This window comes from Corylus avellana, chromosome 3 (assembly GCF_965113065.1).
Source record: "Corylus avellana chromosome 3, dhCorAvel1.hap1.2, whole genome shotgun sequence".
NCBI lineage: Eukaryota > Viridiplantae > Streptophyta > Magnoliopsida > Fagales > Betulaceae > Corylus > Corylus avellana.
Window position 1 is genome coordinate 2,146,948 of NC_142492.1, and position 19,028 is coordinate 2,165,975.

The window sequence follows — 19,028 nt, forward strand, 5'->3', positions numbered from 1 at the left end:
GCAAATTCAGACATGAAAAAATAGTAAAGATCTAAATATAACTGCTGCTTTATAAGATAAAGCAAAAAGACATTCATGCAATATGCAATATGCAACATAAAATATCCATTTCTCAAGTAAAACAATTCCCAAAGATTCCACGGGAGATGTGGCTATCCCCTGTCAGTAATATAATAAGCCAACAGAATTATTTTGTTTTTGTTTAGCATGGTCCATTAAGTGCAAAATAACCATTTCAATTTGTCCACAGTTCACCTTTTGAGGAAATATCTACACAACTGACCAGTTGTTAAACAAAATGAAAGGGGTGTTATTCTATCCCAATTTCTTACCGTTGGACTCTAAATTCATCTCGTTAAGGTTCAACAACAGATCACCTGATTCCAGGAAAACTTTGTTGGCCGCATTTGAGATAGTCTGTGCAATTTCTCTCGAAGCTTCAATCTTCCTTAGAGTGATAAATGCTGGATTATTGGCAATAGCTTGACCAATAAGCTGGGCACTCTTGGCTTCACCCTGGTATTGGGGGGGGGGAGAAAAAAATAAGTGACACATTTTCTTCAGCCAAAATCCTATTTTTTCCACTATATTTTCTATTGTCATATATCCAAATTAGTTCTATGAGCAATGACATCAAGAGGCAATAGATCAACCTAGCAGGCAAAAGGGAGAAAAAAATAAGTGACACATTTTCTTCAGCCAAAATCCTATTTTTTCCACTATATTTTCTATTGTCATATATCCAAATTAGTTCTATGAGCAATGACATCAAGAGGCAATAGATCAACCTAGCAGGCAAAACACCAAGTTCTTTCTACAGAGGTTGAGAAACAATTAAGAGCAAATAAAGCCATTGTAAGATAGATCCTATCAGTATCTAAGGCAGAGGAATAAGCATTTCTTCTATCTTACCTGTGCTCTGATAATAGCACTTTTCTTGTCTTGTTCAGCTTTTTCCACAATAAATTTAGCCCTCTCAGCGTCTTGCGCAGCTACCTGTTTGGCTTCAATGGCAGCTGTAAATTCCCTCCCAAAAGTTAAGCTCGTGATTGACACATCATCGAGTGCAATATTGAATTTGGCTGCACGAGATACTAAAACTTCCCGTATGTCCCTGCTAACAGCCTAGAAAGAATAAGGTTTATCAACACTCCATGACAACTGAAATTTAACCTTTAAACCCCATCCTAGAGTAATTTAAAAATAGCCAAACAATAAAAATTTGCGAGGGAATATGAAGGAAAATAAATAAAATATAAATTAAACAATTTAAACTGATGACTCAGAAGCATTAGGATTAAACTAATGATCCATATGATCAGGATTGGACAACATAAATCATTATTCCAGCAAACAGGAGACGAACAAAAATCTGCAATTTGCACAAACACTTCCATTTGCCATTGCTCTTAAGCCTAACCCCAAAGGATGCAAAACAAAGTTCATTGGTAAGTATCAATATCTTCAGTATTTAAAAATTGATTGATTTGCAGCCAAACTGTGAAACAGTGTAGGCCTTGCTGCTTACCTCTCTCTGAGTAATGAGCTGACTGGCATTAAACCGTGCGACCACAGCTTTCAGAGTTTCATGAATAATTGAGGGGAGGACCCTTTCATTATAATTCTCACCAAGGGTTCGATAAATTGTAGGTAACTGATCTGGCACAGGACGGGTAAGAACTCGAAGCCCAATTTTCACCTGTAAAGCGAAATCAAGATCATATTACAAAGAAATTCCAAAAGGTAAGGTAAGTAGCAAAATTGATATAAAAGCAACCTCAATGAGCACACAAATTTATCCGTCCAGAAAATAAATCATTTACAGCCACCAGAGCGTCAACATCCTATATATAGATCTTAATAAGCCATTATAAACACTTCACCACAAATCTATGTACGGGCATAGAAATGGTTCAACTGTATGTACAAGTACTGCACAGAACTCCAAAATCCACTAGGAAGGAGAAGGGGGCACCGCATTGCGTGGCCTCCACAGTTTTTTTTTTTGGGAGGGGAGGGGGGGAGGTTAGGAGATCAACAAATTTACATGAAATCTGAATTTTTGAGATTGCTGAGGCAGCATAGTGTCATGGAACCAGATAAAACAGGCTATTGTCCACTTAGGATGCTGTTCTTAACATAATATGAAGCTAACACAATAATACAGTCAATGTCAATTGGAACTCCATGGGACATAGGGAAAAGAATACGTCAGACTGAGAAATACATGCAAAACATGCACACACTAAATGAAATATAGGCAAAAGAAGGAGAAAATCCACTAGGGAAAGCAAAATCAACTACCAAATGATTCTTTCTTTTGAACCTATGCTGGAAAGACAAAATAAGAGGCGAGGGACCACCGCATTTGTAGGTCAAACAATTCTTTCTTTTGACGTATGCTGGTACTCCTGGCTGAGTAGTTCACTATTTTCTATGTTTTCAGAAATAAATTGCCAAACAATCCTAAAACATCAAGTATTTATGCCCAACTTAAATTATATACAATAAGTCCGGCAAAGTTTATCAAGAAAAATGAAGAAAATAATAAAAATGGTTGAGCAAAGTGTTTAAATTTTGGCATCAAAGCTGTGAACACATTACATGAAGCAGTTTTTATCAACAACAAAGTTGCAGATGCAACAAAAATATGAGAGGAATTTACCATCTGGAGATCACGGCTTCCTGAAGTACTCTCCACTAGATGGGGTCGTGCACGGACATCATAGATGATTGGCCTCTCAAACCATGGAATCATAAGGTGTGTCCCTTCAACATAAACCTGCATGACCAAACCTCACAATCCAGAAATTAGAAAAGAAGGGAAAAAAAATATAACATTAGAAATACAATGATGAGAAGTACATGAATCTCCCGATGGTAGGACAACAAAATTGTTAATCTATGTTCAACAATCACATTATAAAACCACTACCATGTTAGAGATCATCTTTAACTTGGGCGTTTGTGACCTGGGAAAAACCCTTCCATTTGTACAAAAAAAGGGGTAAGAAACATAATTGCATCAAATTTTCAGCCCCACTAGATACAAAATTGTCACGATGCTTAAAAGAAAAATGCTTAGAATAATACTGAATGACCGGCTGACATATCAAAACAATTAAACAAAGTCAAGTCAGATTTGAGTACAGTTTTTTTATTCTTTTTTAACAGCAGTAATAGCCTTATTATAGATTTCTTAAGTAAATGAATATATGGCAAAAGAATGACCTGATCTTTGACACCAACTAAACGGTTGAACACAATGGCTCGATGCCCACCCTCGACATTGTAGAGACTGTTTGCAGCAGCATACACAGCAAGCCCACCAAAAACTCCCACCTTAAGCAAAGCAGAAGTGGCGCCACCACCTGGCACCTTGGGAACTCTAACGTTGTTGAAGTTCATGATCCTAAAATGTCATTGTAATCAAAGTGAGAAAACCAAATGAAAGCATTCAACCAACCCAACCAACCCTTCCATCATAAACAGGAAGGAGACGTTGAACTGCAAGCCATATAGAAATGGAAGAATAGGAACAACAACCTCAAAAGGACACAGGCAAGTGCGTAATAGAAGGCACAAAATGAAAGTAATGGAAAACACAAATCTATTTCCCATGGCTCTCCCCACTACATAGATGACAGGAAACATAGTTGTTTGCCACGGATATGAGATTTCCCCATTTTATTAGCCTGGATTGCGAGATAACACATAAGAGAAAACCAACAATTCTTGCTTTTTTTCAACTTTGTTGCCTACTTAAGAGGACATTTTAAATAAATCATACAAGCGGAGTGATTTTGAGTTCTTTAGAGTGAAAACCCCATAAGTTGGTTGACCAGAAAAATGAGAACATTTCCTATAAAATGACAAATCCAAGTCAAACATTAGCTCTATTGCATTACTACCCAAAACCCAAAATGTTCATTTCTCTCTATTCACCAACTATCTTCGCAACCAAACATACAACAACATGAGAAACAAGTGCAAAACCACTTAATAAAAAACAATGAAAATGAGAAACTATCATAGCTAAGACCCAGAATTCGTACTTCTTTCTTTTCCTAAATTTGTTAGCCATCAAACATAATCGTGACTGGAAAAAACAAAAAAGAAAGACAATCTTTGTTTCGATTTCTGGATCACGGACAGTTTAAATTCAATCGTTTTCATATTCAGACCCAAAATGCTGATTTCTTACCTTTTCAAAACTTTCGCACTATCCAAACAGAAAATAGGAAAGATAGAACAAAGACGAGAAATGAGAAGCAAAGATCTTTTATACCTTCTAGTCTTCACTGCTAAAGTATAAAGAGGGTTTAGGGTTTAAGAGCGATGAACCGGATATAAGACGGTGAGAGAGAGAGAGAGAGAGATTTGGGCTTGGAAATGGCCGGGTCTTGTTTGTTAAGGATATGGGCCATATGGCCCAGGAAATAATGATACGAAAACACGATTTTTAAAATTTTAATTTAGTCTTTCAAATTATAATTATAATTTTAAAATCTTATGTTTTTAAAAATACATCTCTTTGTCTATAATTTGAAACCTAAATCTTTTTAGGTTTCTAAATTTTAATTTGTTAAAAATATTATCTCAAACAATAAATTTTTTACGATTTGATTTAATATTGCACTTGTGGCATCAAAAATCTTAGTGCCAAATGCACTCTAAGAATATGAAAGAACATTAATAAATGCATATTATATAATAAAGAAAAATGCTACATATACTTTCTAATTACTTATTTCTTGGTACAACCGTGCAAATTACCATAAAAAAGTGCAATTGAAAAATAATAATTTTAAAAAGTGTGATTTAAAAATATTGTTAAGCATTTGATAAAATTACAGTTTGACATTTAAAATTATAGTTTAACTTTTAAAAATTGTGCGTTTAGAAAAAAAAACACTTCCTCACTTATTTGCGTTTAAAACCATAATTCTAAACAATTTATTTTCTTTGATTTAGTTTAAAATTTCATTTTTTATCTACAAAATCACCACCCGAAAAACACTCTTAAAAAAATAAATAGAATACGAATTCATTTCTCACTTTCTTTTAAAAAAAAAAGAAAAAAAAAAGAAAAAGGAATCCGTTTCCCACTTGGCGACGCAATGACGCGACCCCCCCGGTCTCCACCAATAGATCGAGACCCTCTTTCGCATTTGTCTCCATCTCTGTTGTTTTTCTCTCTGAAATGGACGAAGTGATGACGGCCGCTGATGCGTCATCGAGCTTTCGATCGGCGTCATCCGATCCGTCCATCATTCCCTCCAACCTCCCTCTCCTCTCCGCTTTCCTCTCCTTCGCTCTCGCTCAGTTCCTCAAGCTCTTCACCACCTGGTAATACCCTCTCTCTCTCTCTCTCTCTCTCAATTTTGATTCTTGTATATTGCATTGTTGGTGGGTATTAATTGTTGCTAGACATGGACAAAGTGATTAAATTTACCATTTGTTATGAGCATTATAAGCAGTAATTTATCAAATTATCAGAGCAGTGGTCGGACTTTCAAACTTCTCTTCATTCTATCCTCCCCTATTTAAAAATTTAAAAAATTCGTTTGAAAATTCCACATTTAGCCCTGAAAATTGGTTATTCGATGAACAACCTCAATTTTGCAAGATTAACTTTGAATTTTAGTGAAAATTGGGGTCTCACTGAGAATTGGGTTCCTTAACGTTTATTCTGAAGTTCATGCATTAAGTTTGTAAGTTTTTGCTTAATTTTTCAATATATACTATACTCCTAGACGTGCAGGTACAAGGAGAAAAGATGGGATTCCAAAAGGATGCTTGGGTCAGGTGGAATGCCATCATCGCATTCAGCAACCGTGACATCTCTTGCGGTTGCTATTGGCTTGCAAGAAGGAACGGGAGCACCTGCATTTGCTGTTGCAGTGGTCTTGGCATGTGTTGTATGTACTTGTTCACCAGGTCTTGTTCATTCTTTTTTTTTTAGGCATGCTTGCTTGTGCTTATTACTTTGCCCTTGTATATGAAAAGTAAGGCTGCGGTTGTTTTGGCATAAAACATTTTCCAAAAAAAAGTTTTCTCCAATTTTTCAGTGTTTGGTGCGAGTGAAAAATACTGGTTAAAAGAAAATGATTTTTGAGTGAACAACAAATTTGCCACTATAAGGGGGGAAATGGCTAATGCCTCTCAAGAGGCGTAAGCATTATTTTTCGGAACTTACCTCCTCCTCTCTTCCTCACCCCTTTCCCGGAATCGCAGCACCACCCCGCAGAGGAATCCAGCTGCCCCCCTCAACTGGCTTCACTCCCCTCTGTCTCTTGTCCGCAATCCCCACCCCATGGAGGAACCCAACTGCCCCCTCCTTCCCGGTGTCACCCTATTCTGCTTGTTTCTCACCATCCTCTTTGCCCTGTCGTAACCGCCACCCTACCTAGACGATCCCCCCCCCAAAAAAAAATCCCATTCCCCAGTCACAATCATTCCTCCTTGTCTGTGGATTTTGTTGGGTTTTTGTTTTTTTAGTTGGCATTTTGGTTTCCGATTGGCTTCCAATTGTAGTGGAAAATATTTTCATATCAATCGAATAATGGAAAATTCAATACTATTGAGGTTTCAACCAAACAATGGAAAATCAATATTTTTTATTGAAAATATTTTCCCTCATAAACTATTTTACATTGAAACAAAGGCAGCCTAAGCTAATGTATGTTTTGTCTTGCCCTAAACTTTGAATAGGAACCTATTGACATCTCTATTTAGATATTGATTAATTGATTAAGCTTATGTCAAAAAACAAAAACAAAAAATTGATTAAACTTATTATTTTCTATCAGTTTAGACTTTTGAAACTAGTGATAATTTATCATGTTATCAAAGTAAGTGGTCTTGAGTTTGAATTTTATTTTATTTCATCGTTTATTGAAAATTTGAGTTTGAATCCCGATTTCACTTTACCTCCCCTTTAAAACAAAAAATTTCATGTGCTAGGCTAGAGTAGGGGCCCTTTTAGGAAAGGGTTTATTTATGGTGTATCTATTGAGTAATTTCGTGAAAGGATTTGTTTATAGTACTATATACTTATCAAAAAAAAATTTGTTTATAGTACTATGTTGAGCGCGACGACAGTGGAATCGTTGCTTTTCCTTGCATAAGGTAAGAGAAATAGATAAATTAGGCACCACCAATGAGTATTTTGTGATGTCAAGCCTCATATATAATGTAATGATTGTTTATTGCCTTTCAAGAATATTTATTAACTATTGCATGGACTCCCTGGGCAGGAATTTGTGGTTAATTTGTTCAATTTGCATGACATCATTTCTTGTTTTAGTTTCTGTCATATTTTTATTATCACTGTCCAGGAACTTATATGGGTTTGGCTGCTTGGATCCATGTTAATGGTTCCTTGCAGGTAATGTATGATGCTTCTGGGGTAAGACTTCATGCTGGTCGCCAAGCTGAAGTAAGATCATTTATTGCTAGTACTTTTGTGTTACTTTCATATGGTCCCTATTGTATTAGCAAAAATAATGGGGAATTTGTTTTTTTTTTTTAATGAATATTTGGTATATTTTTTTGATAGACTATTCAATTACATAAACACCTTTCATGGTTATCAATTAGCTCTATATGCCCTATTTCTTTTGGTTTGTGTCATGGCACCAGATGGCATTGTCATGGCTTCTATGATGGTGCTTTGCTAATTTTGTTAAATATGTTGCTTATTGCAGTTACTAAATCAAATTGTGTGCGAGCTACCTCCTGAACACCCTGTCTCTAATGTTAGACCTCTACGAGATTCACTCGGTCATACTCCACTTCAGGTCTCTTGCTCTTTTTTGGTTTACATGTGTACAGGCAAAGTTATTGCTATTGTCTAGTGTCAACTACATGCTTGAAACCCATGTTACTTTTGGGAAAATTGCAAAATTGATCCATGGGGTTTAACCCTTTGACAAGGACATATCACAACTTGTGGCATGCCTTTATTACCCTTCCCTACAAATTCTGGCCATTTTTTCATTGGGGTCATTAAGAAATTGCACATTTATCCTATAAAAAAGTACATAAAAAGAAAGAAAAGGGTGCTGGGGTGGTTGGGTACCCCCATATTAGCCAGAGGAATCACCACCTCTTTTGTTTTGTTTTTATAAATGTTTCAGGGTAAATGTGTAATTTCACAATGAACCTGACGGAAAATGGCCAGAATTTGTAGGGAGGAACATAGCATACTACAGGGACTTGTCACTTGTTAGACCCAGAACTATTCGCCAAATGATCAATCTCCTGGACCAATTTTGCAATTTTTCCTTGCTTATAATTTCACTTTAAATGAATATTTGTACTGTTTGTATGCTGCAGGTTGTTGCAGGTGGCATGTTGGGAATCATGGTGGCGTTGCTAATGAGAAGTTCCCGTTAGGGGATACGTTGTAGTGAAATAGCAATGTTTGTGCCTTGCCACTCGAGAGTGATCTCGTCGCACCTGCTCAAAGAATTGGACTCCAAAGAAGAAAAGTTTTATACCATTGTGAATCTATTTACTGTAATTGTCTTAATTTGATGTTTGCGTACTAGTCTTCATATGCTTGGCTAAATTGGCTTTGTTTGTTGATGCTTTTTAGATGATACTTTTTTTATTTTTTATTTTGTTTGAAAAAGTATTATGATGTAATATATAGATAAAAGTAGTTTAGAGTGTTTTGTATTTTTGATTGTTTATTAATAATTAATATGATTGTTTTGAAAAAAGAAAACAAAAGAGAAGAAAAAAATGTCATCATGCAAATCTGTCATTGGTCGAAAATTTTTCTTCATCAATTTCCTGTCTTTGTATAATTTTACATAAAGAATGCCCATCAAAGCTCCACATGACTGTTCTCTTGATGATCTAATTTCTTTTTGTCAAGAAATTTTTGGATTCTCCGTGCCCATTTTATTTGAATCTCTGTAAAGGGAAAATGAATTCTAGTGGCAGGCGAACTAAAAATTCTAATAAATTCATATTTTGAAGCTCGAGTTGAAAGGTAATACGTGTTATGATTTTTGTTCTAAATAAATTCATATTTTGAAGCTCGAGTTGAAAGGTAATACGTGTTATGATTTTTGTTCTCAAGTCAAATACAGTAGTAAATAATTTAAAACATAATATATATATATATATATATATATATATATATAGAAAAAAAAAAAAATATATATATATATATATATATATATATATATATAGTAGGGATAAATTCAAAATTAGTCTATGTGGTTGGCTTAAATTATAAATCACTCTTAGTGCCTGTTTGGGATTGCGTTTAAGAAAGAGCTTTTAAGTCAAAAAATGCTTTTGGACAAAAGCTTCATTTTTAAGCTTTTGCAAAAAGTGCATTTTTGCAATTTTTAGGCTTTTTTTGACTCTTTAAAGCGCTTTTAATTTTTTTACCAAACGAGTACTTTTTTATTTAAACAGATTTTTTGAATGTTAAAAGCATTTTTTGGCCCCTTAAACGCAATTCCAAACAGACTCTTAGTAATATATAAAAAAATTTATAGATCCTCAGGGTGGCCAAAATAATAGTTTACTCTTTAAAATCAATTTTCGTAAAGTAACTTAACAGAATTCGTTACTTTGTCACGGCATACTCAATAAAAACACAAATGCTATTATTAACTTCTGACTTTAAAAAATGACAATTATGATTTTTCACATTATTTTATAACATCAGCTCTCACTCCAAGTCATATTGCTACAGTAAATTAATCTAATATTTTCTATCCCCAAAACTTTACTCTTGCGTAACCCTCTCTTATTTTCATCTTCTAACCATTGAAAAATAAATAAAAATAATATTCAAGTCAATAAATTGTGATAAAGTTTTCTTTCAAATTAAGTTTGAGAAAATTAAATTACTCATTTTATTAAACTGACATTTGTCTTAAGAGCAAGAAAATTGATTTCAGAGACTAAATTGTTATTTTGGCCTACTTTGAGGACCTATAAATGATGTTTTATACTACATGAAGTGATTTATAATTTAAGCCAACTACAAAGGCCTATAAATTATTTTTTATACTACATGTAGTTATTTGTAATTTAGGCAAATCACAATGATAAATTTTGCATTTATCCCTTTATATTATTTCAGAAAATTAACAAACATATATTTTTGGGTTTTTGAAATTTTTTTTGTGGCCAAAATATGGTAAGGGAAATCTCAAATTTTTCTGGTCCTTTAAATTGGCGAAAGACATCAATAAAGAGAAGTGTTATATTTTTCAAAAAAAAAAGTCAAAAGTTATTTCTTAAATGATGTATTATTATTTCATGAGATTTATTATTTTGAAAAATGTATCACCAACCCGTGAGATAATGACACATTATTTGAGAACCAATTTTTGAAGATGTAATATTACTCATACTTATCATCTCTTCAAGTTCCAAGGTTCAACACCTCATGAGTACAAACAATTCTTTGGGGCCACACTCCCTGGTGAAAAATCAGCGATTTAACCAATTTTGTGTAGGAAAACTTCCGAAGATGCGGTGCACGAGACCGGGGTTTACTCTGCAGAGGTAGATCCGAAGGGCCTTGCCTTGAAGAGGTTCCTCGACATAAAATTAATAATAATAATAATAATAATAATAATAATATTACTCATACTTTCAGTTCTCCATACCAAATTTCACATTTTTTTAGGTGGCTTTTAAAATTATTATTGAATTTGAAATAAATTTTTATTCTATAATAATTTTAAAATTCGTATGAAAATGAATGTAAAGAAGTGGTGCCCGTGGTGGGAGTGCATTTCACTTTGTTTAACGGTCGGTACCATGCTGTTGTCATCCTCTTCATATACGACGTCGTTTCATCCCTCACCCAATTTTTATTTTTTGTTTGCGCATTTCGGGAAAGAAACCGCTTTTCCTTTTTCGAGAAAAGTTGTCCTTTTCAAAAATTTCCCTCTGAAAAATAACTCCCTCTCTCTTTCTCTCTCACCGATGGCCGAAGAACCAGTGAGTGCTAAGCCATCAGTGGCACCGATGCAGAGGTCTCCAGTAGCGGCCAGCCGGCTCCGGTCGCCAATCAGTCCCTTCTTCCTCGGCTCCAATGACGACGAACTCGAACGCGCGCAGGCACGAGCCGCGCGCGCCGCCGCCAATCGCCGCATAGCCGCCGCCTCAACCGCTTATTCGCCTCCTCCCGATCCTTGTCTTAGCCAAGACCAGATTATCGACCTTTTCAACAATTGCATCAAGCTTGCCAGCGAAAATGTCCGTACACACACACACACTCTCTCTCTCTCTCTCTCTCTCTCTCTACTGTGCAAATATTTGGCTAAACCATTCATATTCACTAAATTGTGTTCACCGTCATTTTGTGAAATGTAGAAAATTAATCAGAAGAATACTTGGGAGCTGAAGCTCATAGATCATCTTAGCGAGATTATTAAGGTAGAAGCCGAAAACAACACCCAGACTAATTTTCAAAAGGTTGGAAACACTTTCGTGAAAAATTGATTGCTAGGCGTTGTTTGTGTTTGTGTTTATGTTTTGTAATTGTTGTTATCTGATTTTGACATTGTAGGCAAGCCGCACATTGGAGGCAGGGGTGAAAATTTACTCGGTGAGGGTGGATGCGGTGCACTCGGAGGCGTATAAGGTCTTGGGTGGAATCAACCGAGCCGGTATAGAAAATGAACAAGGTTTGGCTGTTAGCCTGTTACTCTCTGGTTCTATTTGCTTTTACATAGTGAATCCATGTATGGAGTAATAGAGGTCACTTGTAGTCGTGTAAAGGTTGCTTGGTTGTTAAGATTGGTGATTAATTTAGGTATTGCGAAACTAAATGGTGAATTTGTGCTTAAATCCCTCACAATGTGATTAGAAGTAGCATGTCGCTATCATCTATGTCTTTCAATGCATAAGTTATGGTAGTTGGAGCTGCTGTTCGTTCGTAAATTTTGTTTTAATTAATTATTAGTTATTACTTTAATGATTCATGCCAAAGAGGCAAGAACTAGAACCAAAATGTCTTGGATCCGTCTAGGATAGACATTAGAACCGAAGAATTTTCTCTTCCCAAGTTTTACTTTACACTATTTTTATGCCTTACTTGAAAAGGCTGATGCTATGCCTTAGATAGACCTTCGTGCTTCGAAAGGCTCTCATGAGGCGTGACTAAAGCACATGGTTGTTATATATGCACATACATGCGTACATACATTGCTATATATGTGATACTTGTATCACTACCATAACTTCTATGCATGTAATACATGCAATACATTGCAATATTATTGCCTAATTCTGAGCATTTTGTTGCATAGAGAGATACTTATGCCCCTAATATAGTGCTTTGGTGACCGAAACTATTGTAGATGATGACAATGTTGTCGATGGGCGGGAGAGGAGTCATTCTAAGAAAGAGCCCGAGAGAAAGGTATGGTTTCTGAATAGATGACATTAGTGGATTAGACTGAAATTGCAAACTCAGGCAAGTGGTTGTGCAGGTATCACCACTGTCAACATTGGAGTCCTCTTTTGAAGCTCTTAACGTAAAGAAGTTTGATGGTAACTTCATATCCGACTTCTGTCCCTTCCAGTTATTGATCTCTTTTCCTTTGTGAGTTCCTGATTTGTATTCCTGGTTTTTTAGTTGCATTCTCAGTGGATCCTTTATATCATCAGACATCTGCACAATTTGATGAAGGTGGAGCCAAGGGTCTCCTATTGAATAACCTTGGTGTATATGGAGGATGTGGGGTACTGTTTGATTCTTTTGAAGTGCCAGGGAAGTGCAAATCATTTTCATCCCAAAATGATACTTCTAACATGGTTGATCTCTCTTTTGCCAAAGGTATGTTATAGGGTATTCTTATCTCTCTAGTTCCTGTCCCCACACACACATTACCTTTTCCTTTCCTCTTCTTATTGCAGCCATTTGCCTGTTTTCTTTGTAGAGACTATTGAGCAGATGGTAATCAACATGCGTGCCACAAATGAAATTTCTCCTACCCTCAAGGAGATTGTCCTTCAATTTGATAATGATAATCAAAGGCCATCACAAACATTTAATGTAGGGCAGCAACCAGATGTGATTGCTGAGGCATATGATGATAAGGAAGTTGAGTGTGATTCTAATTCATTTGGGAATAATGATGCATGGACCTTTGATCATGATGATGAGACAAGTTTTGTTAATCAGAGCTCTAGTTCAGGAGATCCTCATCACGAGGTATTTGTGACATCTGCATATTGAAGTGGTTTTTGGGTTACTTATAACATATTCTTTTCCTTCATCATCTTCCTTTTCTCCCATGGACCTAGTGGCAAATCTAGAATTTCTTCTTGGAGAAGCCAGATCATACTTACCCAAGGGTTTGGTGGTGAGGGCAACTCTAAATTTTTTAGATTTTTAAGCAAATGAGCATAGGCGTCTGGACAAATTTCTAATCCCTGGGGGGCAATGCCTCCACAGACCCTTCCCTCCTAAATTTGCCATTGCGTGGAGCCTTGCTGAAAAGAAACAAATATATGAATCACTTACATAATTTTCTTATTTTTTGGTAGGAGAATGATCCCTATACATTTTCTGAACCTGATGTGGATGACAGATTCGAGAAAATTTCAATGTTTTTGCTTCAAGGGCTTGGAGTTACTTCAAAACAAAATGCATGGGCAGGTCCTGATCATTGGAAGTATCGGAGGTCTAAGGGTAAATGGGTGGAAAATTACACTATCAGTTTGTATCCTATGTTGTGTGTACCAATTCAACTTACTCTATGTGGTATTTATTCTGTAGGTTCAGGAGAGGTTCTTGCCACAGAAAGTGGACCAACCATTGCAAAGAAGAGAGCAAACAAGAAAATCCTCACTGAAGTTGACATTGATTTCACAAAATCCTTGGATGAAGAATTGCACGATATCTTTATTCCCCCGAAAAATCCGAAGTCTTTACTTTTACCTGCAAATAGAGCACCAGCTAGTAACAGACTTCCAGAAGATTGCCATTATCAACCTGAGGATCTTGTCAAATTGTTTCTTCGTCCCAATCTTCTGGTAATGTAGGTTAATCCCTAACAATATATAAATTTACATAAAGCTTGCGAGCATTGTAGCTTAAACTTTGAGTCTTTGGCTAGGTGGCTATTTGCATTCAGCTTGATCTCAATCTTAGGCCTCAAAATAGCATACAGAAGTATATAATCATTGGGCTGAGTTTGTGATGGATGGAATATATCTGGCCCCCAGACGTATACTGTAGAGCTCTTTGCTACTAGTCAAGGAGTGAGCACAATTGATAATTTATACTCTGACATCCATAGCTTAAAAACGTGTTATATAATGCTTTGTAGTTTTGAGAAGAATGTGTATTTGGGTGATCATGTTACTCCCCTGATTTGGAATAAGTTCTTTAGCCCTTCTATTGTTGTTGTGGTTAATGATGAATTGCTTATTTTGATTGTAGTGCCTTGGGAAGAGAAGACAGAAATTTTCAGGTATAGACCCACCCTTCTTCCTTTCTTGCAATTATCTAATGTTTGAAACCATGTCTTTTATACAGAATATGAATGCACAACACATACAGAGATAATATATATTTGCATGATAGTGTTGAAATTTTGGTGTGATGGTTCCTTTTCATTTAGATTTTATGGTTATCTTTTGATGAGGTGAGGCAGGGCGTCCAACAAAGTTTCTGCATGATCTATCTTCTTTGATAAAATTAGCCATAACTATTGAATTATATTATTTGCTTGAAACTTCTTTTCAGTTATTTAGCAAGGCATCATTCACGAGTTCATTGTGTTCTCTGTCCTAGCATTTTATGATAAGTAATCATTTTTTACTTTTCAAAGAGTAGGGCTATATTGTTTCTCTCTTATCTATTGTGTTATCTTAGAACTATCTCGAAGAAGAATCAGAAAGGTATCTACAAGAAGAATTGGGGAGAATGTATTATTGAATGACGACTACCCATTCTTTTTTTCCAGGTGATAACTCATGGCAAGGAAACAATGATTTTGATGAAGCATTGCCATCGTGGGACAATGAGAGTGTGCTTAGTGGCCAATATGGTGATCAATATGTTCATAATGATGTGGAGGACTTGGATGGACTTGTCTCTCAGCCTCGCCGGGTTGGTTCTTATTCAAATTTCCTTTATTTTCTTTTGAAAGATTTAAGTTGATCATGTTATTCTTTTGGGTGTAGTGTCTCTCCATATCATTTTTTATTTTATTTTTTTATATGAGAACTGCATTTATGAAATGGAAAGAGAGAGTTATAGGGAGGAAGAGATTTTATCTCAAAAGAGCAACAAGAGTGGAGGATGGTCTTTACATTTTGCTTGGGGAACTTTGGTACCAGTATCATGAATGTTCCTGCCTATTTTATATTTCTATTATTGTTGGGTGGTGCTCCCTTCTATTTTGGTGTATCTAAAACATCCTTATCAGAAAAAAAGAAATATGTTATGTAAAAATGCAAAATGTTATTTATTCCTCGGAAAGGTGAAATCGTACGGAGTATAGGTGAAATGTCCCTTATACTCTTGTATTTAAAAATTCTAAAAAAAAAAAGCATAGAACCCACGGCTTGACCTGGCAGCAAATTTTTTCTTTTTCTTTTTAAAATTTTAAACAGGGGTATTTTAGGTATTTTGGCATCATCCGTTAGGATTTTCTACGGAGGGGTGGCGTTGCAAACTTTTTGAAGTTGGGTAAATTAAATTGAGAGTTTTTAAAGTTTAAGGAGATAACTGCAAAAACACTAAAGTTTAGAGGAGTTAAATGAAGTTTCTCCATATATATATATATATATATATATATATAGATTGATATTGTAAAGTTTATCCACATCAGTTTTCAACATAGAAAATTATGATCACAGTGAGGTTTGTAATAGGACATGGTTGGTTGAAGATTATTTCTTAAACAAATTATTTCTCAGAATTGCAATCATTATAATTATCCATAAATGTGTTGTTAGTTTATTCTTGTCCTGAGGCTTGACTTCTGATTTTTTAGGTAAACAAAATTGAAGTTCAATATGACAAAACTTCAAAACAAGTTGACGTACAGTCATTGAAGGAAACTCTTTGGGATCGCATACAAGAATCTACTGAAGTTCCTGAAACGGTGAGCTATTCTTTTCACTTGTTCTAGTTTCATTTCTGACATGGATATAGATACATCTTGATTCCTTGTTCAATTTTTTTAGATGGGCTTGCAATTTTTGGTTTCATTAAATAGATAGGTTAAGCTCATAGAACTTATTAATTCGGAAGTTGTTCACCAATCTGATGGAACAGTATGAGCTTATTTCTACAATCTGGAGATGAACAATTCAAAACTTTTGAGTGTATCTGCAGTTTGTTTGCAATTTAACGTGTATAGAGATGTCATTGTTAACGTGAAAACATCATTTCTTGTAAGATCATGAACATGAATTGTTTGGCAAGCGAACTACTTTTGCTATCAGGAAAAAGGCAATGCTAAATGTTCATTGCTTTTGCTGCCACCTGCCTGTTCCGTGCATCTTGCAAGTTCTTTTACATTATACTCTCAATAGTGCCTGCTGTTTTGTTTTTTCTTTACTAGCTCAGTGAATGTCTTCTATTTGCATTTATCTACCTGGAAAAAAGTATATGTTTCTTATCATTAATAATATGCCTTTTTATCTATAGGAGTGCAAAGATACGATATCTTTCCGACATCTCTTGTCCACCTTTCCTGTTGACTGCCAAGCCGCCGCTCCAGAGGATATCTCTCCCCATTTGTGTTTCATCTGCCTTTTGCACTTGGCCAATGAGCATGGTTTAAGCATCCAAGACTGCCCCACTTTGGATGATCTCAGCATATATCTTTCCTCTTGCCAAAACTCAGATGGAGTGGTCCAGCCTTCATCATAACCCAGATGCCGCTTAAGAACATGGCATGTATCCCTATATGCCAAGCACGAAAAATCAAAAATTGTAAGCCAATAGTAGTTTTCCGCTTATCCGGTCTCTATTGCATGATATTGCTTAATTTTTTGTATAGAAGTAAAGGGTGCTAAAGCAAATCTGGGCACTGTATATGCTTGCTCTATGTGGATATTCGTGAATATATATGTCAGAATGTTAATTCCAATTTATATCTTTGCTTCCTTATCATTGTTCGGTTGAATTGATTCACCAAATACCCAATTTCGTTTTTGAGAGATTTTTCTTTTGGTTATCAAATTTGAGTATGCAGACCTATAATGCCTGCCCCATCATTTGGTTTGATCTTAATGGTTCACCGTCTGAGATCAACATTATTGGATGAAGAAATTAGGTGGATGTGTGTCGGGATGTGTGTCGGGATGAAGGGAATATGCTGTATGAAGGACTGTCCAACTCAAGTAGCAACAGTAGCATCTTTCCGTTCCAGGGGTGAAGTGGGCCTTGACTGCTCTGTTGGGTTCATGGGATGTGGCACAGAAAGGTACGAATAACTTTGGATAAATTTGGAAAATATATGATATGTAATATTCGAAAAAATGTGACATGTAATATATTGACATAATGAGACATTGCATCAATAGGGCATGGTGGACGGGTAGTTAGAGCACTTACAATGGTTTTATAAATTTTAACTTTAATTTAGAAAATTAAGTTTTTTTTTTTTTTTTTTCAAATATATTACATATTAGATATTGACTTTTTTCTTCTTTCTCATATCATTTAAATATATATATTTTTTTCTTACATATAAAATTTTTTTCTTAGAGATTTTCTTAACTATCATCTAAGTGCCTTGTCACCTTATACTTAGGGAAGCTATTGTGAGTGCCCTTACGTTAGTCTCACACTATGAAGATGAATAACTCATATAGAGTAGGTAAATTATAAGGGCACTCATGAATGTTAAGTTCCGTATTAATTTCTTATAGGGTGAGGGTGAGGTTGAGTTTTATAAGTGATTCTAAGAAATCTTCAACTTTTGAAGTGATAGTGCAATTATGATTAGCACTTTTCCTAGATCGTTATAGGTAGAATTCAATGCATTTTTCGGAGTGTATGCGAACATCATAGTAAGTGTGTTATGTTTATTTCAATTCTAGCATTGTAGTACCGCGGGAACCCATTTAAGGCACTCTTGCTAGTATTCTCTCTATTAAGCTTTTTCAATTCACATGTCACCTTTTTTTATTTTTTTATTACATGTTCGCACAAGGAGAGAAAAAAGGGGGATGCAAATTCGATCTAGTGAACTCCGCTTGATGAGACATGATTTTCAGCTGATTAAACTACCACTTGAAGACAATTCACATGCCATTTCTAAACATTGGTTTAATCACATTTTTTAAATTTAAATTTAAATTTCCAGGCAATACATTTATGAAAGTGTAAATGCCGTGAAAAATGTTAAATTCTCCAAACGAAATGTCACATTAAAGTCCTTGGGGGATAATTGTGTCTATGGCATATTAATCTCTTGTTATTATATATATATATATATATATATATATATATATATATATATCTTTCAATTAAAAGATAATTAGAAATATGAGAATCTCTGACTTGTGATTTTAGTTATCTCGTTGATCATTGTCCCCATTATAGTCGGGGCCTCGGGGGTATCTATGGGACCTAGAGTTTGTCCCTCTATTCAATATAATTGACTACACCTATCGCTTTTAACTCGTTTTTATTCATTTAGATTTATCCAATACACTTTCTAGCCAAGGCAATAAAAGTGAAAGAAAAAAAAAAACTACTTTTGACAAACTTATGGATAAACTCAAGCACAAAATATCCAAGGATTCCTACACCCGATTGGCCACGCATTACTCTATCTTATGGATTTGTGTCTCCTCTTCTCGATCCACTATTGTGGGAAGCTTTTTGTTATTTTCAAATACAACCACGACTTATTGGTGTGCATGTGCCAAAAGAACAACAATTTTTAATCTTTTTGGTCAGAAACCCATTTGATTTTACAAAGCACGTTACAATTTAAAACAAAAAAAAAAACACTTTTTAACTATGAATTTTTCATCAAAAATACTTCCCACCTTTATATTTCTTC

The 19,028-nt window shown here is 35.2% G+C and overlaps 2 protein-coding genes and 1 pseudogene across 4 annotated transcripts; 2 read left to right on the forward strand and 1 right to left on the reverse strand.

Annotated features, from left to right (window-relative positions):
- Positions 1-81: 81 nt before the first annotated feature.
- Positions 82-4,373, reverse strand: LOC132174973 (prohibitin-1, mitochondrial). Of its 2 annotated transcripts, none has more exons than XM_059586753.2 (6): positions 4,289-4,373; positions 3,232-3,412; positions 2,666-2,782; positions 1,529-1,699; positions 913-1,125; positions 82-516 (listed from the first exon to the last, which is right to left on the reverse strand). In XM_059586753.2, the coding sequence occupies exons 2-6, from the start codon at positions 3,406-3,408 to the stop codon at positions 316-318; spliced, it is 879 nt and encodes a 292-aa protein (XP_059442736.1). In that variant the 5' UTR covers positions 3,409-3,412; positions 4,289-4,373; the 3' UTR covers positions 82-315. The 2 variants fall into 2 exon arrangements, with proteins under 2 accessions (XP_059442736.1, XP_059442737.1); XM_059586754.2 differs by lacking the exon at positions 4,289-4,373 and adding an exon at positions 4,205-4,278.
- A 765-nt stretch (positions 4,374-5,138) lies between these two features.
- Positions 5,139-8,715, forward strand: LOC132175151 (uncharacterized). The gene is made up of 5 exons (XM_059586994.2): positions 5,139-5,349; positions 5,765-5,921; positions 7,391-7,441; positions 7,710-7,802; positions 8,341-8,715. The coding sequence occupies exons 1-5, from the start codon at positions 5,204-5,206 to the stop codon at positions 8,398-8,400; spliced, it is 507 nt and encodes a 168-aa protein (XP_059442977.1). The 5' UTR covers positions 5,139-5,203; the 3' UTR covers positions 8,401-8,715.
- A 2,235-nt stretch (positions 8,716-10,950) lies between these two features.
- On the forward strand, positions 10,951-17,561 carry LOC132175927 (condensin complex subunit 2-like; annotated as a pseudogene). The gene is made up of 14 exons (XR_015911745.1): positions 10,951-11,241; positions 11,359-11,460; positions 11,555-11,672; positions 12,348-12,409; positions 12,480-12,540; positions 12,626-12,826; positions 12,930-13,204; positions 13,540-13,684; positions 13,772-14,028; positions 14,438-14,468; positions 14,964-15,109; positions 15,999-16,109; positions 16,658-16,945; positions 17,201-17,561. The product of XR_015911745.1 is annotated as a condensin complex subunit 2-like (transcript).
- The last annotated feature ends 1,467 nt before the right edge of the window (positions 17,562-19,028 follow it).